Genomic DNA, 26,022 nt, shown 5'->3' on the forward strand with positions numbered 1-26,022 from the left:
GAGAAATTCTTTATCACTTATCATTTTCTACTGGCGTATTAAAAAGTGGTGAAAAGGTTGCCCAGTTCTCTCTAGTTCTCTCCAAGCCTTGGACCCAAGTATGTCAGAAAGCAAAGTTGAAAGGAGAGGAAGTATTTGCTCATTTCAGCTTTCTAACAAAACATACTCTTCCAGTTTCCTTAAGGAAATCATGGGAATTCTAGACTCAAAACCTTAATGGGACTTCTGAATTTATGAAAGATGGTTGATGACACTTGAAAATAGACAAATGTTTCCAACATGGATAATTAATAAATATTTTAAATTAGATTCTGCGTTCATGGAAAGAATATGACCTGGCAGTAATGATTATAAATTATGGAAAAAAGATGTTGGACATCACATCAGGGTGCAGATCTCTATTTGGTGTGTCTGACCAAGAAGAAATACAGGAGGAGGTAATTGATTTTTGTTTGTCATCTTAAAACACATACCTATTTGAGTCTTTTAAAAGGGTCATGTAGTGTTAGCAAATATGTTAGAAAATTGATCAATTTTAAATTTGTCATATTTATATAAACAAGAAGTACTATGTAATGAAGCCCTTCCTTACTTAAAGGGATTCCTGCTAGAATACTGAAGAGCCCCCTCTCACCAGTACTGATCATTAGTCAGGCACTGATAGAGAGCTTCCTACACCCAGCTGAGCCTGGAACTAAGAGCCCTCTAAAGTCTCTTCCAAACTGAAGGTTTTATTATTCTGGGTGGGTTATCGAATGTAGTAAATACATGTCAGAGCTTTTTACTTTGTTCGCAGTGGATTTTTCCTAAACTCATTGTGACACCTCAATTGTCTTCTTTATGAGACTGCTAATGTCTGAGACTGCTTTTTAATATCTGCCTCCCAAGCACGGGTCTTATAGAACCTGTTTTATTGCCTTTTCTTAAGACCATGTGGTTATGTGTTTTGTGGATCAAATTGTGAAATGTTGCTTAGTTTATTGGGTTTCTGAGGAGCACTCAGAATCACTTGAAGCCCCTTCACTGACTGGGGTGGGGGTAGAGACTATCACTCCTGGACTCTGTTTCCATTGGAATAGCCCCATTTCTGTCTCTTTTGTATGCTGAATTATATGTAAGTGTTTGCTTGCCACAAAAAAGCTTCAGAAATCACCACTGTTTTACTGGATATACTTTTTTAGCCATAATCCTTTTTTTTGGTGTGGTGGTTATTTTGTCTAGAGAGAATTTTGATTAAGCTGGATGCAATTTGAGGCCTTTTTCCACCAAGTGGTGTTCACTCTCAGAGTCCATCAGCCGGGCTGTTTATGTCACCCAGGCCTTGACTCAGAACCCTGTTTCTTCACATCATTGTAGGACAGGACTTCTTGCCTCTTTCCATGGCGCCTCAAGCCCAGCGGAAGGTCGAAGGTCGTGCTACTTGTTTGTAAGACTGTAGGGACTGAGAAGCTAATACCGAATTTCTAGGAGTCAGAACTCCTTATAGCCACTCAAGGTCCCTTGAAGCCTGTAGGGGCTTGGGAGGGTTTTTTTTGTTCTTTTGTTTTTTGTTTCTTTGGAGAACAGGAGACTTTAACACGTTCAGTTCTCAGGCTCAGACTGTTGAAAACATGGTGGGGAGCCTGCGCACAGACCTGCCAATGCTTAATCCACTAATTGCCGATCTTGTTATGTTTCATTGAAAGGCAAAGCAGCAAAGGCAATTAGCTTAGTTGTAAAGAAGCTCCTCAGGGAAAAAGAAAGAAAAAAGGAAGAAGGAAAAAGGAATACATTTCTGAGGGCAGGCTGGGAATTTTCTTTTGAGGATTTTTTAGAGTTTGACCCTTAGCTGCTTTCAGAAGAGTGTGTATGTTGGTTGAAGGGGGTGGTGCTAGTTAGGGGGGTGGAAGTTATTGGAAGGAAGGGAGAAGGGAAGAGAAGAAATATTTTGCGCAACCTGTATAAAACACTGAGTATTATGTTTGTCTTTTAGTTAGAATGAAATGACTATTACTATTATTAATTTATATCACTTGGCCATGTAAATCATAGTTTTGTCTACCAAGCATGAAAGTATGAAATAATAATTTAAAGATTACTACTTGAAAGTGACAATTGTTGAAACATGTTGAGGTACATTCTGACATTCTGACCCCAATGCTTTTAGGGTTCTTCCAAGAAGTCTTCCAAGCCTAAGAAGCCACAGCAGATATTATTACCTGAAAAAATAAATGAACAGCTGGCCTTGTTGGAGACACACCTACTCAAACTGACAAAGCAATGTAGTCATTTTTTTCCTTTCTAGATACTTCTGTTTAGTGTTATGTTTTTTAAAATCAGAAAATATTTTGTTAAAAGGATTAAGATGAGATTAGCATTTGGTAAATCCTTTAAGGTGCTTTTACATTATGCCATTAATCCTAACAATACTCTGTTAATAACGGATTGTTAACCGCTGCCTCCCCCTCCCCCCAGCCCATGTGGTTCATAAAGATTAAGTGATTTATTTAGGATTACATGGCTGGCTTGTTTTTGAGCCTGAATCTTCTGATTCTAAAGCAGGGTTTCTCAACCTCGGCACTATTGCCAATCTGGGCTGCTGATTCTTCACTGTGGGGCACCCTGGGGTGTTGAGCGGCATCCCTGGCCTCTTCCTACAGATGCACCGACCCCATCCCCCCAGTTGCCACAATCACCTCGGAAGCACATATATTGGAGAGGAGGGCACAAAATTGAGAGTCCCTACTCTAAAGGCAAAAACGTAACTGAGAAATAAAAGGATAGCGTGGAGGGTGTTAATGTGTGAGTGATTTGAATCACGGTCTACTCAAGTGAAAGAGTAGTTTAATTTTGGGTCATTGTGCCAAATAGTAATTTCATAATGGACCAATGTTAACACAATGATTGAAATTTTGGAGTTTGCGGTTTGGAAGTCTGCTTAAGAAATTGATTTAGTTTCTCGTGGTGATAAATATTATCACACTTTTTAAAAGCAGGTACTTCAAATATTCTAGAAGAACAAGAAAGTACCCTTTTTCTCTAAATTTTTCTCAAGTCGGAGGTTCCACTTTTGGTCACTTAGCCTTTTTGGAGCTGACTCCACTCGTAGAATTCGGTGTCCCTACTTCACTTTTCTTATTGTGTGCCTCAGTTATATCTGGGTTCAGAATTCCCTAATCTGGATCTCTCTCTCTCTCTCTCTCTCTCAGGATGTTCCGAGTCTGCTTCAAGTTGAATTTATGAATTGAAGCCAATGCTCTATTATTCACATAACCAGTAAACCTAGCTTTGGGAAAGGTGTGATTGTCTTGTTATAAAACTATAATTCTTTTCTATTGATTTTTTTTTTAAAGATTTAATTTAAAGATTTTATTTATTTGAGAGAGAGAGGGTGAGAGAGAGAGAGAACAGAAGCCAGGGGAGGGGCAGAGAACTAGGCTCCCCACTGAGCAGGGAGCCCAATGTGGGACTCGATCCCGGGACTTTGGGATCATGACCTGACCCGAGGGCAGATGCTTAACCGACTGAGCCACCCAGGTGACCTGATTTATTTGTTTAAAGATTTTATTTATTCATAAGGGGGAGAGAGAGAGAGTGAACACATGAGCAAGGACGGGGGCAGAGGGAGAAGCAGACTCCCCACTGAACAGGGAGCCTGATGCAGGGCTCAATCCCAGGACCCTGAGATCATGACTTGAGTTGAAGGCAGATGCTTAACTGACTGAGCCACCCAGGAGCCCCAAAATGTAAAGTGTTTTAGGAATGTGAATTATTTTCATATTATCAATAAAAAACATTTTACTAAGAAGCACAATGTAATGTTATTAGCCAAACAAAAGATTTAATAACAGAACAATAATAGAAATAATAGTTTTATACTGTGCTTTCCATGTGCCAGAAATTATGTTAAATGTTTACACATACATATAACCTTATATAAGAACCATATGAGGAAGGTACTATTATCCTCATCTTAAAGCTAAAGAAACTGAGGCACAGAGATTTTGAGTAACTTCCCAAGGTCTCGTAACTAAAAAGTTTCAGTGTTAGAATTTGAACCCAGGCGGCCTGGCTCCAGTGGCTGTGCTGTTCATTATTCTATACTTTCCTTTCTTTTAAAGGTAATTTTGTAAGGATGAAGTTAACGTAATTGGTAGGTTTCAGAGTCTGGGGTTCACTGATATACGACAGCTATTGAAAACAAGAGACTGATGCCCTGGAAACTCTTCACCTATTTGGTGGTGGACTCCTTGGCTTTTAGGGGGGAAAAGGAAAGGAAAATAATTGAGATCACTGGATTTTTTTAACTCCAAAATATAATGATATAGTTGACATTTTGAAGGCACATAATTTAAAATGAATACATGAGCATTTTCCTGTTTTTTGTTCCTTCCAAAGAATTTTCATTTTTGGTTATTCATGTTAGATGGAACCTACAACTTACTAATTTTTTAAACCTTAGATGTTACAACTGAACTGTCAGGAGCCGAGGACCCTATATTTCTTTACCCTATTGTTTTAAACTGGTCAGTCAAAGGTGCTGTGAAAGAAGGTAGGTAATCTAAATGTTTATATGTTGTTCACTCAATTTTCTATTGAAGATCATTTATTCTGCGGGTTCTGTTATCTGAAAGCTTTCACCTTTCTAGGCAGAAGGTTCTGGGTTCTTATCCTTTCAGAATAATGCAGAATATTGACTGTCAAGTAATGTGATTTAAAATCTGGAAATACAGAACCTTGAATGGTGACTTATTTTAGTAGTAAATGATATTATTATGAAACTTATGAAAACTAGGAAATTGAAAAATGTGAGTGATCTTTAAGTTCAGCTACGAAGAAATAACATTACTGTTTAACTCAGAGTAAAAAAAAATTAGGGTAACTAGTAATTCTGATAATATCAGCAGTTTTTCCCCCTAACTTGTAATATATTAGAGGTAACTTTTATGAACTCTTTCTCAACACTGAGATATTTGGAAAAATAAATAAAATATAGACTATAAAGGACTATTTGATCTTAGAAAAACAGGAGTTCTTGCCACATTTACTGCTACACTTCTTTGTTTTCACAGTTATGAAATTTAAGCAGAGACCTAGATTCCTAGAATTCTTTACACAAGTTATGCTAAAATGTATGAATGATGAAAAATTTCATCTTATGGTGGAGATAACAAATCCTGTTTGTGACTTCTTGAAAAGGTATTTGTAATATATATTTTATTAATATTTACAACTTTAAAAGATAGGTAACATTGTGACTTTAAGATACATATGATGGATGAAAAAGAGAGTGGGGTATACACCTAGGGTGGGGTAAACAGCCACCAACAAGACAGTGAGGATTTGTGTCTGTGTATGTAAATGAACAAACATTTTCTTCCAACAATGGGACTTTTCTTTCACCATTGGGCATAGACTTATCTCTCATTTTAGTAAAAAGAAACATTAATAACATGAGGTCTGTTTAAAAAATGGCAGCGAAAGAGAAACATTCTCATAAAAACCTATAGAAAAACATTCTTCCTAAAACGGGCACTTCATTTATTAGAACAAAAGCTTGGAATATATGTACTTCATATTCTCAGATGATAAAGGAGAAAATTGCTTTTATCAAATGAAACAGGTTATAATATTCAGAGAATTAGTCAGAGAGTGCTATTAAATTAAAAAGACTGTAGCCGAAATTAGAAGTTTGGAAGCTGTAAATCACATTCTTAATACCAAAGAGAAGCAGAAGACACTTTTGGTGTGCAGTGAGATTTGGAGGGCTGACTGTGGAGGTCCAACCTAAGAATAATAGATATTCTTCAAGGAAAGCAGAATGAGTGGCTTAGAAGCATTGACCAGTGGTATAACAAAAGACTCAACGTTGGAAATTGAGTAGTATGACTGAGTTCAAAACAAAGGTAATGATTTCAATTTTCAAGGCTGAGCAGATGTTTTAGGATGTTCTTCTCCAAGTCAGGGAATATAGAGGAGGAGCAGATGGAAAACCTTGATATCTACCTTGATAGTAATATCTGTCTTCTTTTTATGTTCATATGCTTAACATATTTTTGCACAAAGAAAATATTCTGCAACAGGCAAATGTGCAGCTGTATTCTCTTCCAATTTTATGATTTCATGATTTATATTTAATGTTTTAATCCATATAGAATTTATTTTGGTATGGGGATTTAGATTAAACTTTGGGTTCCCCAGTTTATCAGTTGTCCTGGTAACATTTAAAGAACAATCTCTTTGTTACTTATTTTCAATTCTACCTTTTCATATTCAAAGTGGATGATTCTACCAATAATGCTTATAAATCACAATGAAGATATTTTATGAATTTGCATGTTTTACATAACAAAAAATCCATGTATATGGAAATAACTGTTGAAATAACTTATTTGACAAAATATTATAATATTGAGAGAGTTTAACATGCTACTTTAAAAAGAATAAAAAGGACACAGAAAATATATATAATTAATAAGATTAATTTAATATATATAGCCAATTGAGACTAAATACCCTTTAAAGCACTCATTAAATTTTAAAAAAAGTAATATTTAAGCTGCAAAATAGGGCTCAGCAGATAACCTAGACTAAAATTTGTAAAGGTCACATTCTCTGACAGTATAATAAAACTGAAATTTTACAACAAAATACATTACTGCCATATATATAACTATTGGATCAAAAAAGAAATCTAACCAAAAGTATAGAGACTTTTGAAAGTAATGATGATGAGAAACCCTAGTATCAAATGTGCTCAAAACAGCAATTAGAAATCCTTAATAGAAGCCTCTATTACTAAATAAGAAAAATAAAATCAAATGAATTTTTATTGAACTCAAGCAATTAGAAAATAAAATAGATCTAAGAAAACAGAAGAAAGAAAATAAAAATACAAGTTGAAATTAAACAATTATAAGTTGGTTTTAAAATCATTTAATTGAAGGCACACCTGGGTGGCTCAGTTGGTTTAGTGTTGGATTCTTGACTTCAGCTCAGGTCATGATTTCAGGGTTGTAAGACTGAACCCCTGTATGGTTCCATGCTGGGTGGGGAGCTTGCTTGAGATTCTTTGTCTTCCTCTCCCTCTGCACCCCCACCCCGCTCTTTCTTGCTCTCTCTCCCTCTCTTAAAAAAAAAAATCATTTAATTGATAACTGGTAGAGCTAGTTTTTTGAAGATATTAATAAATTAGGTGAATTTCCAACCAGCATAATAAGAAAAAGTGAAATACAAGTACTCCAAAGAAGTAATAATTCTAAATTTGGAAGTAGTTAAACAAACATTAGATAATAGCATATATGATTTAATATGAATAAATTTGAAATTTCTAATTTAAAGTGATGATAATCTGGAAAAATTTAAATTATAAAAATTGAAGTATTAAAAAGAATTTGAATGGCTCAGATTTTTTTTTAGGCTAGTTCTTTTATATTTTAAAGGAACAAATAAGTTTTACTTTACATAAAGCTACTTCAGCACATGGGTATAAAGTTTCCTAGTAAATTTATCACAGGAGTCTCTGATAACAGGTTTATAAAAAGAATGAAAAAAATTATAAATCAGTCTTAGCAGTATATATAGAAACAAAAATTCTTAAAATACGTTATAAATTCAGTGTTGAAAATGTAGATCTTGGGGTGCCCCGGGTGGCTCAGTTGTTAAGCATCTGCCTTTGGCTCAGGGCGTGATCCTGGCGTTCTGGGATCGAGCCCCACATCAGGCTCCTCCGCTGGGAGCCTGCTTCTTCCTCTCCCACTCCCCCTGCTTGTGTTCCCTCTCTTGCTGTCAAATAAATAAATAAAATCTTAAAAAAAAAAAGAAAATGTAGATCTTATTATCAATATAAATATAGTAGGAAATCTGTAAATGTAATTATTACTAGTAGTCAAAGGAGCCTGGAGTAGATGCTAAAAAGTCATGTGGTGAAATTCAACAACCATTCTTGGCAAACTAGGATCAGAAGAATATTTTCTTTTAAAATAAGCTTTATAATAAGGAAACTTATTATTCCCTCTATCATTTAATATTGTTCTGAAAATTCTTGCCAGTGCGTTAAAATAAGAAATAGAAATTAGGATTAGAATTCATGTGATCATCACATAATAGGGTCTCAAAAATGTTTGTCAAACGAATTCCTCAGTGAAATACTCTGAAAAGGAGATAAAATGATTGGTATTTGCAAATAATAGTTTTTTTAAACTTAAGCTAATTAACTGATAACTATCAGAAATAATAATAGAATTCCATGGGATAGCTAGCTACAAAACCAATAGCTTTCCTATATCAACTGGAAAGTATAATGGAAAAATGATCCCATTTCTGTGAAGCACAGGATTAACTTTATCAGGATTTGTGAGGGGACTTAGGCTAATAAAAGAAGACCAAACATTTTTACTAAGAGATATTTTTAAAAATGACTTGAATAAATGGAGACATAGTGCATTACTTGATGGGCAGATGGACTACTGTAATTTCTATTATTTTTGAATTAATTTTTTGGTTTAATGTAACTCCAATCATATTAGCTTTATGGAATGGTGTAGAATAATGACAAATATTTGAAAAAGGAAAAAGAGCAAAACAGAGATTTGTATTATCAAATAAAGTATAACATAGTTCTGTTTGTGAAATAATAGGCAGACAGCTATTGGGATTCGATGTTTCATGTTAGAAACAGGTAGTAACATAAGTAATCAAAACAATGAATAAGCCATGAAATCAAAGATCGATAGCATTGACTACATGAAAATTTTAAAATACCATTTTTCATAACATGCCATAAACAAAATAAAAAGCTAGGAGGAAGCATTCCGTGAAGAGGTTGAGAAGTGGAGGAGTTTAATTGATTCAGGGGGTGAGATTCTTCAGAGCATGGAGGTGGATGTTGAGAAGATAGGAGGATGGCGAGTATTTATCTGTGACCTCCTCTCCTTCCTATCTCTTTCTACAGTAACAGCAACAAACTCAAGCATTCTGGGGGATGGGAGAGTCAGGAGGTAGGGAGGAGAACAACCTGCTTAGAAAATGGCTGGTAACCAGTTTCAAAATGCAAGTTGCAGAGGGTGGATACCCACCTCCCAGTGGTCACTGGTCTAAGCTTCTTAGTTCAGGCAGACTAAACATTTACCAAAATGAGTGTCAGTTAGCTGGGAGACCCTTGGAACTGCTGCAACTGGTCTGGAGTCCCAACCAACCACAGGATCCAGGATCATCTTCATTAAAATTGAAGCAAGTGGCCAACTGCCTGTGTGAGTTTTAAGATGAATTTGGAACCCCAAACCGTGTAACTAGCTATCTAGACTCACCCATTCACTATTTGCCTTGAATTTATATGACCCTACATTTTATTCAATTTAAGTTTTGGACCCCACTTATCATGTGATAGCACGGTTGGTTTTCTTTCCTTTTTTTTTCTTTTTTAAGGTTTTATTTATTTACTTGAGAGAGAGAGTGCGAGTGGAGGGAGGAACAGAGGGGGAGAAGGACAAGCAGACTCTGCGCTGACTTGGGGCTCAATCCCAGGACCTTGAGATCATGACCTGAGCCCAAACTGAGAGTTGGGTGCTTACCCGACATGTCCAGGCTCCTAGCCACTTAACTGACTGAGCCACCCAGGCATCCCAAAGATAGCAGGGTTTTGCTGGAATTAGCAAGTACTTACTCAAAGAAATAGAAATTTTAGAAAATATATAAATTACATGGAAAATAAATGATAAGTATCAGTTGAAGGAGGGATAATAAGAGACTTCACAGTATTTGAAGAATTGCCATAGGGGTCCATGCAGATTGAAAAAATGAGATTAAGAACTTCAACAAGTGATTGGGGGAAGGGAAAAGTTTTTGTAGTCATATAAAATACTTAGCACCTGTTGGTATCCAGAAGGTGATAGTGTCTAGGAGCCTGGACATGATGGAACCAAAGAGACTGAAATCTGTGGCAAGCAAGATAGCTTGTCCAGGGTCACTCTTACATAATTATCTTTTCAGTTTTAAAGGGACATGTTCATGTTGTTTTATTTTCAGTCCAATTCTATTTTTCCTATGTCACATGTCAGCTCACATTTTATGCTATGATTTACATTTTACTCTTTCAAGAGGCCAGCTATTCCTTGGTGATCAGGAATATCACAATCTAATTTATGCATGAGACACAAACAATTTTGGATATTCTTCTCGTATAATTTCAGTGACAACATTCATTAAAGATTTATTGCTTTGATATAGGGTTGCAAATTCTTATGGATCCTTTTAACTGACTTTATCTTTTTTGTATTAGGAGGAATGAGTCCCTACTTAGAATAAGAAAAATGAAATATAAGGATAATGTTTTGTGCAAAAAGACAACCAAACCTTTGAAGAAGTTCAAAGCTGCAGTAATGGAGATTGGAAGAGTAAGCTTCTTATGAGTTTTGAATTTTAAGTTAATGAAATAAGAGATTCATGTATCTAAAGATGATTGGCTGCATTATAATATGAAACAGAAGGAAATACCAACAAACAATTTTATTATATAGTACATTATAATTCTTTTTTTTTTTTTGGAGGGAGAGAAAAAGCATGGGCATGTGTGTATAAGTGAGGGGGAGGAGGGGCAGAGGGAGAGGGAGAGAGAATCTTAATCGGGCTCCACATGGAGCCTGATTTGGGGCTTGATCTCACAACCTTGAGATCATGATCTGAGCTAAAATCGAGAGTTGGACACTTAACTGACTGAGCCACCCAGCTGTCCCAGTACATTATAATTCTTAATTTGTTACATGGATATTTTTATAATCATATATTTTTTGTTTCTTTTGATAGTAATTTTAATTGGGGGTATAAAGAAATCACTGTATTTCAATGTCAAGAGATAAGCATTAGAGTATGAATAAATTATAGCATTGTGTTCAGAGTTTCGATTTAATTTATAACATTTTTTTCATCTCTCATATTAAGACTGTGGAACTGTTGCCAAGAAAAAGAAGTAAAAGAAAGGAAACTCTAAGAGAATTTTTTTCCAAAAATCCATCTATTTCTGAAATGGTGGAACATGAAAGGTATTAAATGATTAATTAATTCAGTAAATGTTACTATGTGGTTGGCATTATTTTAGGAACTAGAGATATAATGGTGGACTAGATAGATAACATCACTGCCCTTGGGAAACTTACATACTAATGACAGGAGTGCAATAAGTAAGTAAACACACAAATAAACAAGACAGTGTAAAATTTTGATACATTTTATAAAATAAGTGAACAGGATGATATGCTGTAGAATAACTGGCCTTGGGTGGAAGTGGTGGCAGGAAAAGTTTAGATAGGGTGGTTAAGAGACCAGTTCATAAATTACTTTTCATTATTGGTGGTCCTTATGTTCTTGTTCAAAAAAACTGAAACCATAACTTATCATGGTAAAACATTTAGCTTCTATTTTTATGAGTATGAACTTATGATTCTTATATATCCTTTATATATCTTATCTTCATTATATACATAAATATCTTTATCTGTTTAGTGATTTGGAATTTAAGAGCAACATGTACATATTAATAGAACCACTCTCACTTTGCATTTGCCTACTATCTGTTTGATTATTCCTTTATTTTCTTCATTTAAATTATGAGTTTTTTATGCTATAAATGTTTGTACTAAGAAAACAAGTTCAGATAAACAACATTATACCACAAGGAACTAGAAAAAGAAGAAATTTAGCTGAAATTTAGTAGAGGAAGGAAATAACAAAGAAAAATCAGACATAAATAAAATAGAGACCAGAATAAGCAAGAATATAACATTGAAAGTAACGACCAGTTTTTCCAAAAAAATAAAAATAAAATAAACAAAATTGGCAATGCTCTAACTACATTAACTAAGAAAAAAAAAAAAGAAGCCTCAACAACCAAAATGAGAAATGGAAGAGAACAAAATAGAACAGATAACCACAAAAATACATAGTATGATAACAGATTACTAGATACAGTTATATACTAATGAATCAAATAACTTAGAAAAAAACCCCAGATAATTCCTAAAAACAAGCAAGTTACAAAGATTGAATCATGAATCTTGAAGTAGGACATCTTCTTAGACCAATAACAAGAATGAAAGCTGAATTAGGAATCAAAAATCTCCCAGGACAGAAAAGCTCAAGATCACCTGGTTTCATTGGTGAATTCTAACAAGCATTTAAGAAAAATAATTAATGGCAATCTTTATCAAAATCTTGCAAATAATGGAATAGAGGAAACACATTCAAAATCTTTTCATGAGGCCAGTACTGCCCTAAATACCAAAGAAGGATAAAAACAACAAGAACAGAAAGTCTAGTTTGTCTGAAGTAAGTATTGCTACTCTGACTTTCTTGTGACACCCAACTACATGATAAATGTTCCTCACCCCCTCACTTTCAATCTGCAGGTGTCTTTAGGTCTAAAATGAGTCTTTTATGGCCAGCATATAGATGGGTCTTGTTTAGTCCATTTACATTCAGAATAATCATTGATAGGTATGTAGTTATTGCCATCTTATTACTTGTTTTGTCATTTCTGGAGATTTTCTCTGATCCTATCTTATCTGTCACTTTTGGTCCCTCCTTTCCACTCAAAACAGTCCCCTTTAGTATTTCTTGCAGGGCTGGTTTAGTGGTCATGAACTCCTTTAGTTTTTGTTTGTCTGGGAAACTCTTTATCTCTCCTTCTATTCTGAATGATAGCCTTGCTGGATACAGTATTCTTGGCTGCAAATTTTTCTCATTCAGCACTTTGAATATATGATGTCACTCCCTTTTGGCTTGCCAAGTTTCTTTTGAGAAGTTTCCAGGTAGCCTTATGGGTTTTCCTGTGTAAGTTGAGGACTTCTTTTATCTTGCTGCTTTTAAGGTTTTTCCTTTATTACTATATTTTGCAAATTTAATTACAATGTGTCTTGGTGTTGGCATGCTTTTGTTGATTTTGATGGGTGTTCTCTGTGCCTCATGGATCTGTTTCTTTCCTCAGATTAGGGAAGTTTTTTGCTATTATTTCTTGAAATAAATCTTCTGCCTGCTTTTCTCTCTCTTCTTCTGAGACTTCTATAATATGAATGTTATTACATTTAGCGGAGTCACTGAGTTCCCTAGGTCTATTGTTATGTTGCATAATTCTTCTTTCTCTCTTTTGTTCAACTTCATTATTTTCGATTATTTTGTCTTCTGGGTCACTAATTCATTCCTCCTTTTTTTTCCAAACCGCTGTTCATTATGTCAAACCTGTTTCTAATCTCATTTATTGTGTTCTTCATCTCTCATTGATTGAGGAGTATAGTTCCCAAGATATGAAGATTTTTCATATTACTAGTTATTGCTAAGTTGCCCTTAGATTTTCATCAGTGGTGTGTCAAGTTTCCATTTTTCAACATCTTTACCAACACTTGATATTATTATTAAATTTTTGAATTTTTGTGGACTGTTGAGTTATGAAATTTTATGTCATTATTATTTTAATTTTTATTTCTTTGCTTACTAATGAGGTTAGGCATCTTTTCATGTTTTTATTAGACCCTAGGATTTTTCTGTTCTCGGCACTGCTTGTTTAGATCCTTTGTACACTTAAAAACTTTTGTTGTTTTCTCATTTATTTTTAGAAGTTTGGATACTACTGCTTTTCCCAGTTTGTGGCTCATCTATTTACATTTTAAAGGTTTTCTTTGTTAAATCAAAAGTTATAATTGTTAATGGAGCAAAATATATCACCATTTCTCTTTGCTGTTTTTGAACGAGATAGTGTGAATTTATATTTTAGATTTTCACATTTAGGAATTTCTTTTTCTTTTTAAGATTTTATTTATTTGAGAGACACACACACACACACACACACACACAGAATGAGAGAACACACAAGCGGGGGGAGGGGCAAAGGGAGAGGGAGAAGCAGGCTCTCCACTGAGCAGGGAGCCTGACGCGGGGCTCGATTCCAGGACCCTGGGATCATGAGCTGAGCTGAAGGCAGACGCTTAACTGACTGAGCCACCCAGGTGCCCCAGATTTGGAGTTTCATCTAACTGTATTTTATTTCTGTGACTCATGAGAGGAAGAGTCCCCTTACCCATCTTTTGTAGTTTTATTATAGGTGCCCAACTGGCTAGCCCCATTTATCAAGTAGCCATTATTAGCCATTTATCAAGTAGTCTATTCTGTCACCACTGTCACTTTTGTCACTTAGCAAGTTTTCTTTTTTCTTTTCTTTTTTCTTTTTTTAAAGATTTATTTATTTATTTGACAGAAATAGAGACAGCCAATGAGAGAGGGAACACAAGCAGGGGGAGTGAGAGAGGGAGAAGCAGGCTCCCAGCAGAGCAGGGAGCCTGATGTGGGGCTTGATCCCAGGACTCTGGGATCACGCCCTGAGCTGAAGGCAGATGCTTAACTACTGAGCCACCCAGGCACCCCGACTTAGCAAGTTTTCATATATATAGTTTTGAGTTCTCTTTTCTGTCCTAGTCTGTTTATCTTTTTGTGGATCAGTATCACACCATCATACTTATTCTAGCATTAAATTGATTCTTGTTGTCTGATAGAACAAGTCTCTCCACCATGTTCACAAAAGTCTTCAATATTCTTCCACAGAGTAGTTTGAAATGGCTTGTCAAGTAACACAAAAAACTCATGATTTTAATAGACATATAATTGACTATATAGATTGGTTTGGGAAGTTCCCCCCCCCCCAGTATTGATTCTTTCTATTAGTATACAGACCACATACTTATGTCTTTCAATAAATTTTTATGATACATTCTGTAAAGATGTTATACATCTTTCATTAGCCTCATCAAAGAAGGTATTAATGTAAATCGTATTTTAAAATTACATTTTTGAATGCTTCTATTCGCTTGTATAGGAACTTAAGTGATTTCTAAACAATTCAATCTTCTACAGGCTTGATAATTTATTTATAGATACAGGTTTTCTGTGTGGATTGTCATATTGTGAAGAGATATTGAAAGTTTTGCTTATATACAGGTGGCAAATAAACACATAAAAAGATGTTCAGTATTATTAGCCATTAGAGAAATGCAAATTAAAGCCGCAAGGTATCACTAAAAGCTATTTTAATGGCTAAAATAAAAAATAGTGATAACACTAAATGCTGGGTCATGCATACAATGCTGGTGGGAATGTAAAAAGATACAGCCACTCTGGAAAAGACTGTGGGATTTCTTATAAAATTAAACATATGCTTACCATACAACCTCAGGCTTCATCAAAATTTAAAACTTTTGCTCTGTGAAAGACCCTATGAAAAGGATGAAAAGATAAGCTACATACTGGGAAGTATTTGCAAACCACATATCCAAGAAAGACCTCATATCTGGAATATATAAAGACCTCTCAAAATTCAAAAGAATAATAAAAACAAACAGTCCAATTAGAAAATGAGCAAAAGACACTTAAAATAAAATTATAAAAAAAGTGATAAAGAAACATGAACAGATATTTCACTAAGAGTATATACAGTTGTAGGATGCTTACCTCATTTGATTTTGGGATTATCTTGATGGACAAGCTGATTCTAAATTCAGGAGAAAAAAGGTCATGAATTGCCAACAACTAGAAAATGCCTATTTTTTAGAGGATTTTTTTTAAAAAAAAAAGCATTTATTTTTTAAAGCATACGTAGAACATTTATAGTTTTGACTATAAGGCCAATCTTAAGAAATTTCAAACATTGGACTCATACAAACCACGTTTTACTATAATTGATTACAGTAGACTGATTTTTGAAAAGATAGAATCAAAAAGATCTTATACATTGGGAAGTCTTAAATAGACATATAGAAGTAATTCATGGAGAAAAATAGAAATTTTGTTGGTAATTTAAAAATACAAAAAACTTGTTGGAAATTTGGTTGGGATTGTTCTGAATCAGAAAACACTGAAGGCTAACATGTTTCCTTCTTATCACTATTTTAACTGTACCTTATAATTTTTAGTATATGGTAGTGTTTTTATTCTCATTTAGTTCTATATACTTTAAAGTTATCCTTATAATTTCTATTTTCTGTGAGTAGGTCTTATACATCTTTGCTTTGGTTATTTCCTAGATATTTTTTAAGCTGCTAGAAATATCTTTTTAGAATTTTATTTTTAATTGTTTATTGCTGGTATGTAAAAATAGAATTATTTTTTGTATATTTGTCTTCCACGGGCTTAATAAATTCACTGATTAATTCTAATACCTTATCTGTAGGTCATTTTGGATTTTATAAATATACAATTGTATTGTCTATGATTGACAGCTGTTTTACTTCTTTATTTTCAATCCTTATACTCCCTTTCCCCCACTGCCTTTTTCTTGCTTTTTATTCTTGCTAAGCCCACTATTTCAGTGCTGAAAGAAATGATACTAGTGGGTATCTTTGTTTGATTCCCATTTTGGAGGAAAAGCTTTCAAGCTTTCAACATTTTATCATTAAGAATTATATTTGTGGTAGGTTTGTTTTTGTGGATATCCTTTATTAAATTAACATTATTATTTATTTTGAGTCTCAAATTGCTCCAGATTTGGCCATCAGGAGCCCTTCAGCCTAGCTCTTTGGTCTTTTTGGCGTGTCCCCATCGTTTTTTTGAGCTTCTTATTTACCACAACGTGTTCATCTTGTACCTTCCCTGTCCCAGTCCTGGAACCAGCTGATTCCTTTTAGTGGAAGTGGTATTTAGAATCTACGTTCTGGAGGCTACTGCTGTATCTTTGCTTCTAGGCCTTTTCAACAGACAAAACTAGGAAATATCTATGTCCACCTAAACAGATCTATGTATCTATCTAAAACTGTAAGGTCATACTGACACGTCCAGTTTCAGTTCCATACCACAAGATACTTTCCAGTGTTTTTNNNTTTCCCTAATTGTAATTTTTTTTATAATGGTAAGAATCCTGTTTCCATTAATGTCAATATATTCACTTATTTATTCAAGCTTGAATATACAGATGATAGTGTCTGGATTCTTTAATATTTTCCTAATTCAGGTTTCCATCTTCTTCTTATGGTTCCGTATCACTGAGCATTTATTTATGCTGACTCCCTCCTGAGCTTCCTCTCTGGCTACTGGATCCACTCACATCTGTGGCTCATAGAGACACAGAGCTGCTCATGGAGTATGCTGCACATTAAGAACTACTCAGGTAGTAAAAGAAGAAACATTGTCTACCCTCCGGACTGGCTCTCACTCCCTTCCAAGCTCCCTGGAGTCTGTTACTACCTTGACAAGATGCATGGAGGAAGGCTATCCTCTGTCACTGCTCTCCCTGGACACTCTTACCTTCAGTGCAGAGATGACGTGGCTAGTCTTGTCAAACTCTTCTGGACCTTTTGAGGAGACTTGACCTTCCATCCACCTTCCTTTCTTTTTCATGTGTGTGTATGTCATGTCAGATTCAGACACGTTATCTATTAAAGCGAGCAAGATACTCTTACTTACCAATTGAGATTTTTTTCCTTTCTCCAATATAAATCAGATAGAATGGCGCAGACCAATGGGGCAGTAGCACTGTCGACATTAAAAAAAAAAAAGAAGTACTTTGAAGAAATCAAATCATGCCATGTAAACAATTATGCAACTATAAAAATAGTTGGATGACTTTGAGATTTTGATAGGAATAATTTTAAACAAATTGAATAAATGCTACACTTAAAAAATGAACTATTAGCTAAATTTTGAAATATTAGTTTTATCCAGAGCATATTGAATATGGATTTATGAAGTTATTTCATTTATAGTTGATTGATGTTTTATTTCTGCTGTAACTAATGTTGGAAAAAATTTTGCTCCATTGTTTTTTTTCTTAAGTAACAATACAGAGAAATGATTTTCTTGTTTAATATTGAAGTTAGGGGATGAATGTGAACATTATGTTATAATTCAGTTGTCTAATCTTTTGGTTATGGAAAAGAAAAGCTGTCTGGTTGGAGCTTAAGACACAGACATCAGAGAGAATGGAAGGCAATACGTAATGTCTTTGTCCTTACTGTCTATCCTCATGGCTTCTCTATGGCACTATTTCACATTCTTAGCACTAAGGAAATGATAAATAAACCAGAAACATTTGCATAAGGGCAGTCAAGTGACTTCTTGGTGTATTTTATACAAATTGGAATCATTCTTCTTTATTAAATATCTGGAAGCTTGTGTAATTTCAAAATTTGTTTCTCCTTGGCAGAAATAAGAGAACTGATGTTAGAAAACTTGCCTTTCGATGCCTGGTGGACAACTTGAATCCTATAATATTAAATTTTGTGAAAAGGAAGAGGTTCCATCAAATATTTCTTGAGGAGATGCCCTGGAGAGCCCAGATGAACCTCTATCTGGCAAGTGCACACTTCAACCTGCTTTTAACGAAGCTAGGGGAACGTATGAAGATGAAATTTGGCCCTTCACATCCAGTGGTCAGGTATAGAATATTAGCTGTGAATGATACTTTTTTAGCATGAGCATGGATTTTATTTGTTATGTTCAGGGCTCCAGTGTTGATAATAACTTAAAGAGGTTTACAGAGTGCTTCTCTCTTTACTGATCATTGGTATATTACTCAATTTCTTGTCTCAGAATCTTTCCAAACGAATGCTGGATATAAGCACTTAGGAAGTACTAATCTGCATGTATCTTGAATATGTTTATTAATATAGCTTTCTGTAAAGGAGATAGTGTCATTTCAAGAGAAATTCAATATTAATTGTGTAATAACTGTAGCTATTAGGTATAGACAAAGCTGTTTCATTTTGAGGTATATTTTAAGCCTCTATAAACACAGATCATATTTTCTCATACAGTGTACACTTTATATCATTTAATTCAGAAGACACTTTTGAGCTCTTGAGTGTCTTTGGCTAAAGTGTTATGGGAGATAAAATAGAAGATAAGTACATAATATGAAATACTATGTAATCATTAAAAAGGTGAGTAGAGTCTTTCATTAAGAAAAAACACAACGGAGCACCTGTTAGTTACAAGGTACCGAGGTAGACACAGTGGGCCTGAAAAGATGAGCAGGACATATAAGTTAGAGTCTGGCAGGGTGAATCACAAGTGTTAAAGAACAATTGTAAATAATGGTATAAGGTGAAGTATACACACAAAGTCTTCTTTGTTCCTGGGAAAAAGGCTTTCCTCTGACTGAAACTCACAGGAAAGATTTTGTGGGGAGGGGCCACTTGGCCTGGTTCTTGATGGATAGGCAAGATATAGAAATGTGCAGATGGGGAAAGAGGTATTCGATGTGGTTGGAAGCACATGAGTCAGAGCCCAGGTAGGAAACCCCAAATGGTGTGACCAGAATTTAGGGTAAATGGAAAGGAATGGTGTGAAATAAATTTAAAAAATAGACAAGTACCAGATGATGGAGGGTCTTAACTACTAAATCTGAACTTTAATTTATATACGGTGGGGATTATTAAAGGTTTTTGAGCAGGGCAATGATAAAAAATTTCTCTGGCAAGAACATATCAAATGGGTTGGAGGAAGGAGAGACTGTGACAGCCATATGAATTAAAAAGGTATTTATTTCAATAATCCAATGATAAAATATGCAGGTGAAACCCATGGTGAACTTGGCCCCAGTTTCTGTTTCTTTAGAATTTTGGTTAAAATCATTACCAGATTGAATCTTCATTAAAACATCTCGATAGTTCCCTTTCCTAAGTAGGCTAGATCAGATTTACATTTAACAAGTAGTTAGATTGCCTGACCAACAGGGAAGGCTTTTGGCCAAGTAACCCATTCATGAGGCCATGAGAGGAGAATGGTTCAGATCAGATGGGCTTCCCAACTTTCCTCTGGACACTGAGAAGAATTCTTTGAAATTCCAATCATACATGACCATTCAGATGTGATTACTTCATAGCACAGCAATTAGACAATGACCAAATTTGTATCAGGGTAACTTGGTGCTAAATTCAATTTTACTAAAACCGTTAAAACATACTCAGTATTTATGTATGTATGTATTTTTGCATTTATTTATTTATTTATTTTTGGTGGAGGATTATTTACTGCTTAGACCTTATTTTATAAAAGAAATAACATTGATTGTGAACACATTGCTTTATATAGTAGGCATCTTCATTTTGTTGTGTTTGAATCAGGTTAAATTGACATAAATTATTGTTTCAAAGCCCTTAGAATCAGTATAGATCGTCATTCCCATTTTCAAGGGCCCTTTCAGGGAAATAGATATTGATGTTAAAATTCCTAAGAGCAAAGTTACATTGTATAATTTTTAAATTTAATGGGAAATTGTTTGGCTTTGGTTAAGTGCCAAAATTTGGAAGCAATAACTCACAAATATTTTAAAAATTCAAGTAGATTGTATTTCACAGATTCAATTCAATTTTGTTTATATTGTTTTTTTAATGATATTTTCCCCCCTGCAGTTTCCGATCATGTGATCCTAATATGTTCTCACTATATAATTCAGGAGCAGTATTACCAACAGCGAAATTGACTCTAGAAAACTATAAAGTGATACTTGATTTCCTTCATACAGCTAAAAAGAGAAAGGCCAATTTACCATCAGGTAAAATAAAACATTATGATATATACACTATCAAATTGCCTCTATATTTTTATTCACTGATGCAACACACGTGAACACACACACACACACACACACACACACACTCCACAGACACACAGAGGTACGCATAGCATTTTCCAATGATCCAGGAATTTAATTGAGTTGTGGTATTTTGTAGGAGATTCTTATTTTCTCAGTTTTTAAAAATTTTCTGTATTTTTATGATATGTATTTGGAAATATATATGTTGTGTTCTAACCTAAACCAGTTTGGCTATTTGCCAAATATAATGTTTTTATTTATTTATTTATTTATTTATTTATTTATCTATCTATCTATTTATTTATTTATATTTTTTAGAAAGGGAGAGAGTGGTAGGGAGGGGCAGAGGGAGAGGAAGAGAGAATCTTAAGCAACTCCATGCCCAGTGTGGAGCCCGACATGGGCCTCGATCTCACAACCTTGAGATCATGACCTAGACTGAAATCAAGAGTCAGACACTTAACCGACTAAGCCACCCAGGCACCCCTAATGTTCTTTTTAAAATATTGATAGCCTCCTGTTGTCAAGATAGGTGTTATATTTTAACGGAAGTAAGTTTCAGAACAAATTCCACCACACATACTAATGCAATCGGCATGAAAACAGTCATATAGCTGTTTAATAGTACCGATTTTGTACTCAGGGGAGTCTACTCTTGCCTTAGGATCTCCAACTAACACCTTCCATGGAAGCTTACTCCAAGGTGAATGCAATAATATTCATTTGAATGGCAGCACCAGCCAATATTGTCATCTGCTCAGGTGACAGGAGACTCACTCTGAAAGGTGTAGAAATGCAATGAATAGGGCTCTCAATCTGGGTGCTACAAATGACGACACTACTCCTAAGCACTCACCTATCTTGAATACCACTCATTTCACAAATATTTATTTCTAATATCTTCATGCTATTACAAACCCTTTTACATAGATTTTTAGTAATGGTGTTTTAAGTGCTATGTAACTTATTGCTGATCAGGATACTTCATATGCTGGGTAACTGGCCCAGGAGTGTTCATTCATATTTGAGGTACTTGACATGCTTTCTGATTTCTTCTAGGGTGTAGATTAGATTTAACTGGTGCCTTCATGTTATTCTATGAATACTGAAGTATTTGAAATTAAATTCCCTAGACACAGAGTCCAGGTTTTGTATGTAGATAATAATTTATATCTTCTTGAGTTTGTTTGTTTGTTTTTTTTTAACTAGCTGCCTAAGACCTCTCATGGAATCACCAATAGAATACTGTGCTATTGAGACTTATTATTAAATGCAAAGTTCTAAGAGAAGGTTTGTGGTAGGAAAAATCTGTGTTTTTAATACCACACCAACAGGATAGTGAATGGGCATGGTTGCTGCACTGCCTAACTCCAGGCAATGCTACTCACCTTCTAGCGTATGTGTCCTGGGAATGGACTATTTAGGGGGAGATTAGGAAATTAAGTGGGATTCTGTGATTGGTCCCTCAGAAAACATAACATTCCTGCCTCTGCATTGTTCCTTTGGCCATCACCCTTGCCCAGAATGATGTTCTCCATAGTCTTTCTGCATAGCTAACCCATGTTCACTTTTTAACACCTAATCTAGATGCCTCCTTCTCTAGAAACTTTCCTTGGTTCATTGTGTCCATAATAATCCCGTCCTTCCTCCAAATTTATGTAGTGTTTCTTATCTTAATTACTCATTTGATGATTGTCACCTATGTCTTCTGGAACTTTCTGTCTTCAATAATGGTATACTTTATTTTTGTACTGTAGATGCTGAAGAATTTTCCACATTTATTAATTCCAGAATGAGTGATGAAAATGTATCCAAGACACAAACAGTTTATGACTCAGACTCTCAGTCAGGTCTTAGTGCTAAAGAAAAGGATCGAGCAGCAAATTTGGGTCTATTGGATCATTTTATGAAAATCTTTTTATATTGCAGGAGAGCAATGGTAAGGTGGTCCTTCTAATTTGCTAAATTAATAGACATAAATCTCAGGCCATTAGTTTGGGCATGTAAGATGTATTTATTTACTTACTATCCATAATTTTAGTTTCAACCTTGAAACTAAATTGGCTTTGTTTCACATCAGTCATTTTTGAGGTTTGCCTGCCATAGTGCTGAAGATTTACACATTGTGAGGTTGTCAGGGAAAGGGGTAACTTGCTTTAGTCATCAGTCATCCATTGGTGAGGAGCTGAGGTGGCCTTTGTCCTGGTCTACACAATCTCTGTGAATATTCAGACACCCCTCTGCCACTTTCTTGCCACATTTGGGACATTGCCTTCTATGGTGGTGACACCAGTGTTTCCTCTCTGGAGTCTTGCTCCTGCCTGGAGTACATAGACCCCTTTATTCCCTCTAGCACAGGGAACACTCTTTCTGAGCCACAGGAAAGTCCTGCTCCTGGCCCCTGACCCCCTGCTTCTACAAGCCAATTGTGTCTCTCAAATGCTGTTCTCTTTTTTTGTTCCTTAAACATTATATGATACATTATTAAACTTAGAATCATTAGCTACAAAGAAATTAGTTTCCTTTTTCTCATTGCAGGAATGGCATATACTTCAAACCTCTCAAGAGTTGAGAGGCAATCTATCCTTTCTAGAACACTTGAGTTCCCATTTTCTCTGTGGACAGGGTGATTTCCTAAAAAATGTGACCCTTGACCATGAGCGCTACATCTATCCTTTCCACCAGCTTCAGGGCCCTGGAAGGTCTGGATCCTGCTCGCTTCTTGGAACTCAGTTCATCTTGCTCTCATTCAGTCCACTCTCCTCTGTGCGAGCCTTTTTTTTTTTTTTTTAAGATTTTATTTATTTATTTGACAGAGAGAGAGAGGGGGAGAGCAAGCACAAGCAGGGGGGGTGGCAGGTAGGGGAGAAGCAGGTTCCCCACTGAGCAAGGAGCCCAACATGGGGCTTGATCCCAGGCCCCAGGGATCATGGCCTGAGGCAAAGGCAGACGTTTAACCAACTGAGCCACCCAGGCACCCCAACCTCTGTGTGATCTTGAAAGCACTGAGGTTGTTCCTTTCTCGTCCATCAAGTTCATCCTCCATCCTTTGCAGTTGCTGTTCCCTCAGTTTCAAATGCTGTCCTCCTCCCAACACTCTCTCCCCCACCTTCACATGACTTGTTCAACTCAACATTCAAGTCTCTGCTCATGTCACCTCCTCAGAGAGGACTTTTTCCTGACCACCCCCATCTAAAAGGGAATATTCTCTCATGCTTGTCAGATTCTCACCCATTTCTGCATTATTTTTCTTTACAATACTTACTATTCCCTGAAACTATATTTTCGTTTGTCTACTTATCTAGTGTCAGTCTTTCCTAATAAATTGAAGCAGCATGAGGGCAGACCTGGTTACCCTTGCTCATTGCCACATTCCCAGAACCTAGAACAATGGAAATATTGGAGTCAGGCTGCTGGTGTGCAAATCTTAGCTAACCACTCAGTAGATCATGACCCTGGGCAAGTTAGCTCCATGCCTGTGTTTCCTTATCTGTAAATTAAGTAGAATACTAGTGCACACTTATTTCATAGGAGCTATTGTTAGAATTAACTGAGATAATGATATAAGTGGCACATAATAAATGGTATTAGTTATTTTTTATTATTGACATAATTTTTGCAGAAAGATGAAGTTGTTCGGAGATCTCTAACTTTTGAAACTTTGGGGTTCTTCTGAAAGTTGTGTTTGTCTTAGGTTCTTGCTCATCGTGGTGGCTATTGGACTCTGCTTCAGAACTGCTGTCGGGCCCTTTGGAATTTTACTCAGGAGCTGCAGATACTTCTTAAACAAGCCGTGGATATGTATAAAACATTTCCTATTAGCCAGGATGGATTCCTCTGTACCTGTGTTTTGCCATTCTATTTGGGAGCAGAATTACTTATTGACATGTTAATACAACTACAAAATATCAATTCTATTAAGGTAAGGGCATTTGGGTAATTATTTTTACTGCATCCAATTAATAAATACTTTTTACCATGCACCTTGGGATAAATAGAAATTAATATTTTCCTTCAGTTCTTACTTGGTTTGTCTATATTTCATTTGGTTCATTATTATTATTTGGTTCACAATACGCAGCTCACATTGATGTTAATTGTAAATATCTTAGCCTGAAAATTCAACTTTTTAAAGGAAACAGAAGGTAACATTCACTGAGCTCCAGCTTCTGTATAAACTAACTCTAATGCATTTAATTCTTGTGGCAGTTTTTTGACAGAGAAGCAGACCCGAAGAGAGATCGTATTGCTTGTCAGTCACTCTTTACTTCACTGCTTTATCTGTCCTTGTTCTGTTATTCCAGATCTGGTAGACTTTGCAGCCATTTAAAATCTACCACACTATGGTTTAAAATATGAAAATAAAATTGAAAAACTGCAAACATGATATAACCTAAACACGTTAAAAATTAATAAACTCATAAGCACATTGAGTCATGGAATTTATAACATTTCCAGATATAAAATATGTGAAAATACAGTAGCACAAAAGACAGAGTAATAAGTTTTTTATGCCTTATGTATATATAAAATGGTACACTATTAACTCTAAGTAGAATGTGGTAAGTTAAGGATGCATTTAATAATCTTTAGAGTAATACCAAAAAAGAGATATAGCTAAAAAGCCATTGCAGTGAAGTGGAAACTAAATAGTGGTCAATGCATTAAAGAAGGCAGAAAAAAAGAAACAGAGGAACAGAAACATATCAACAAAAGAGAAAGCAAATAGCAAATAATAAATCTACTCAAATCATATCAATTACTATATTAAATATAAGTGGCTTAAACACCCTAATCAAAAGGAAGAGATTGTTGGATAGAAAGAAAGACGTGTAATATTTGGCCATGTGAGAAGTATTCTGAATATAAAGAAACCGACTGAAAATAAATCAGTGGAAAGGGATATACCATGAATACAGGAAGCATAAAAAAACTGGTGAGACTTTATTAATATTAGGTAAAATAACCTTTAAATCAGGGAGTATTTTGACAGATAGAGACTTTTCATATTGAGAAGAGGCTCAATTAATCAGGAAGACATACTAATCATAAATGTGTATGCTCCTAATAAGAGAGATTCAAATTATACTCTGGACACCCAAAGCATGAAGAGTTTCCAGAATGGTGAAAGCATTGATGTGTTGGGTGGTGGTTGTGGTTTGACTCCATGGGGAGAGGGCATGGAATCCCCTTATCCAGGATCATTCCAGACTCTGTACCTCTTTCATTTGGCTGTCCCTGAGTTGTATCCTTTATAATAAAACTGTTATCCTAAGTATAGTGTTTTAAGTGAATGCCAGCCAATTATTGAATCTGAGGGGGTTATGGAAACCCCTAAATTTATAGCTGTTCAGTCAGAAGTGCAGGTGACCTGAGATTTATGGCTGATGTCTGAAGTAAGGGCAGTCTTGTGGAGGACTAAGTCTTTAAACTCTTGGAGTCTGACCTTAATTCTGGATAGGTAGTTAGTGTCA

General features: G+C 35.3%; 1 protein-coding gene across 1 annotated transcript in view; it reads left to right on the forward strand.

The window, feature by feature from the left end:
* The window catches only part of CFAP54 (cilia and flagella associated protein 54), a 286,069-nt gene that overhangs the window by 114,516 nt on the left and 145,531 nt on the right, over positions 1 to 26,022 (forward strand). The window contains exons 26-35 of the mRNA XM_040637071.1: positions 309 to 437; positions 2,147 to 2,261; positions 4,442 to 4,531; positions 5,052 to 5,178; positions 10,259 to 10,373; positions 10,918 to 11,018; positions 18,155 to 18,385; positions 20,364 to 20,506; positions 22,306 to 22,487; positions 24,243 to 24,470. Of these exons, the coding sequence (XP_040493005.1) occupies positions 309 to 437; positions 2,147 to 2,261; positions 4,442 to 4,531; positions 5,052 to 5,178; positions 10,259 to 10,373; positions 10,918 to 11,018; positions 18,155 to 18,385; positions 20,364 to 20,506; positions 22,306 to 22,487; positions 24,243 to 24,470 (1,461 nt within the window). The remainder of the gene's footprint in view (positions 1 to 308; positions 438 to 2,146; positions 2,262 to 4,441; positions 4,532 to 5,051; positions 5,179 to 10,258; positions 10,374 to 10,917; positions 11,019 to 18,154; positions 18,386 to 20,363; positions 20,507 to 22,305; positions 22,488 to 24,242; positions 24,471 to 26,022) is intronic.

Source organism: Ursus maritimus, unplaced genomic scaffold (assembly GCF_017311325.1).
Source record: "Ursus maritimus isolate PB19 unplaced genomic scaffold, ASM1731132v1 scaffold_21, whole genome shotgun sequence".
NCBI lineage: Eukaryota > Metazoa > Chordata > Mammalia > Carnivora > Ursidae > Ursus > Ursus maritimus.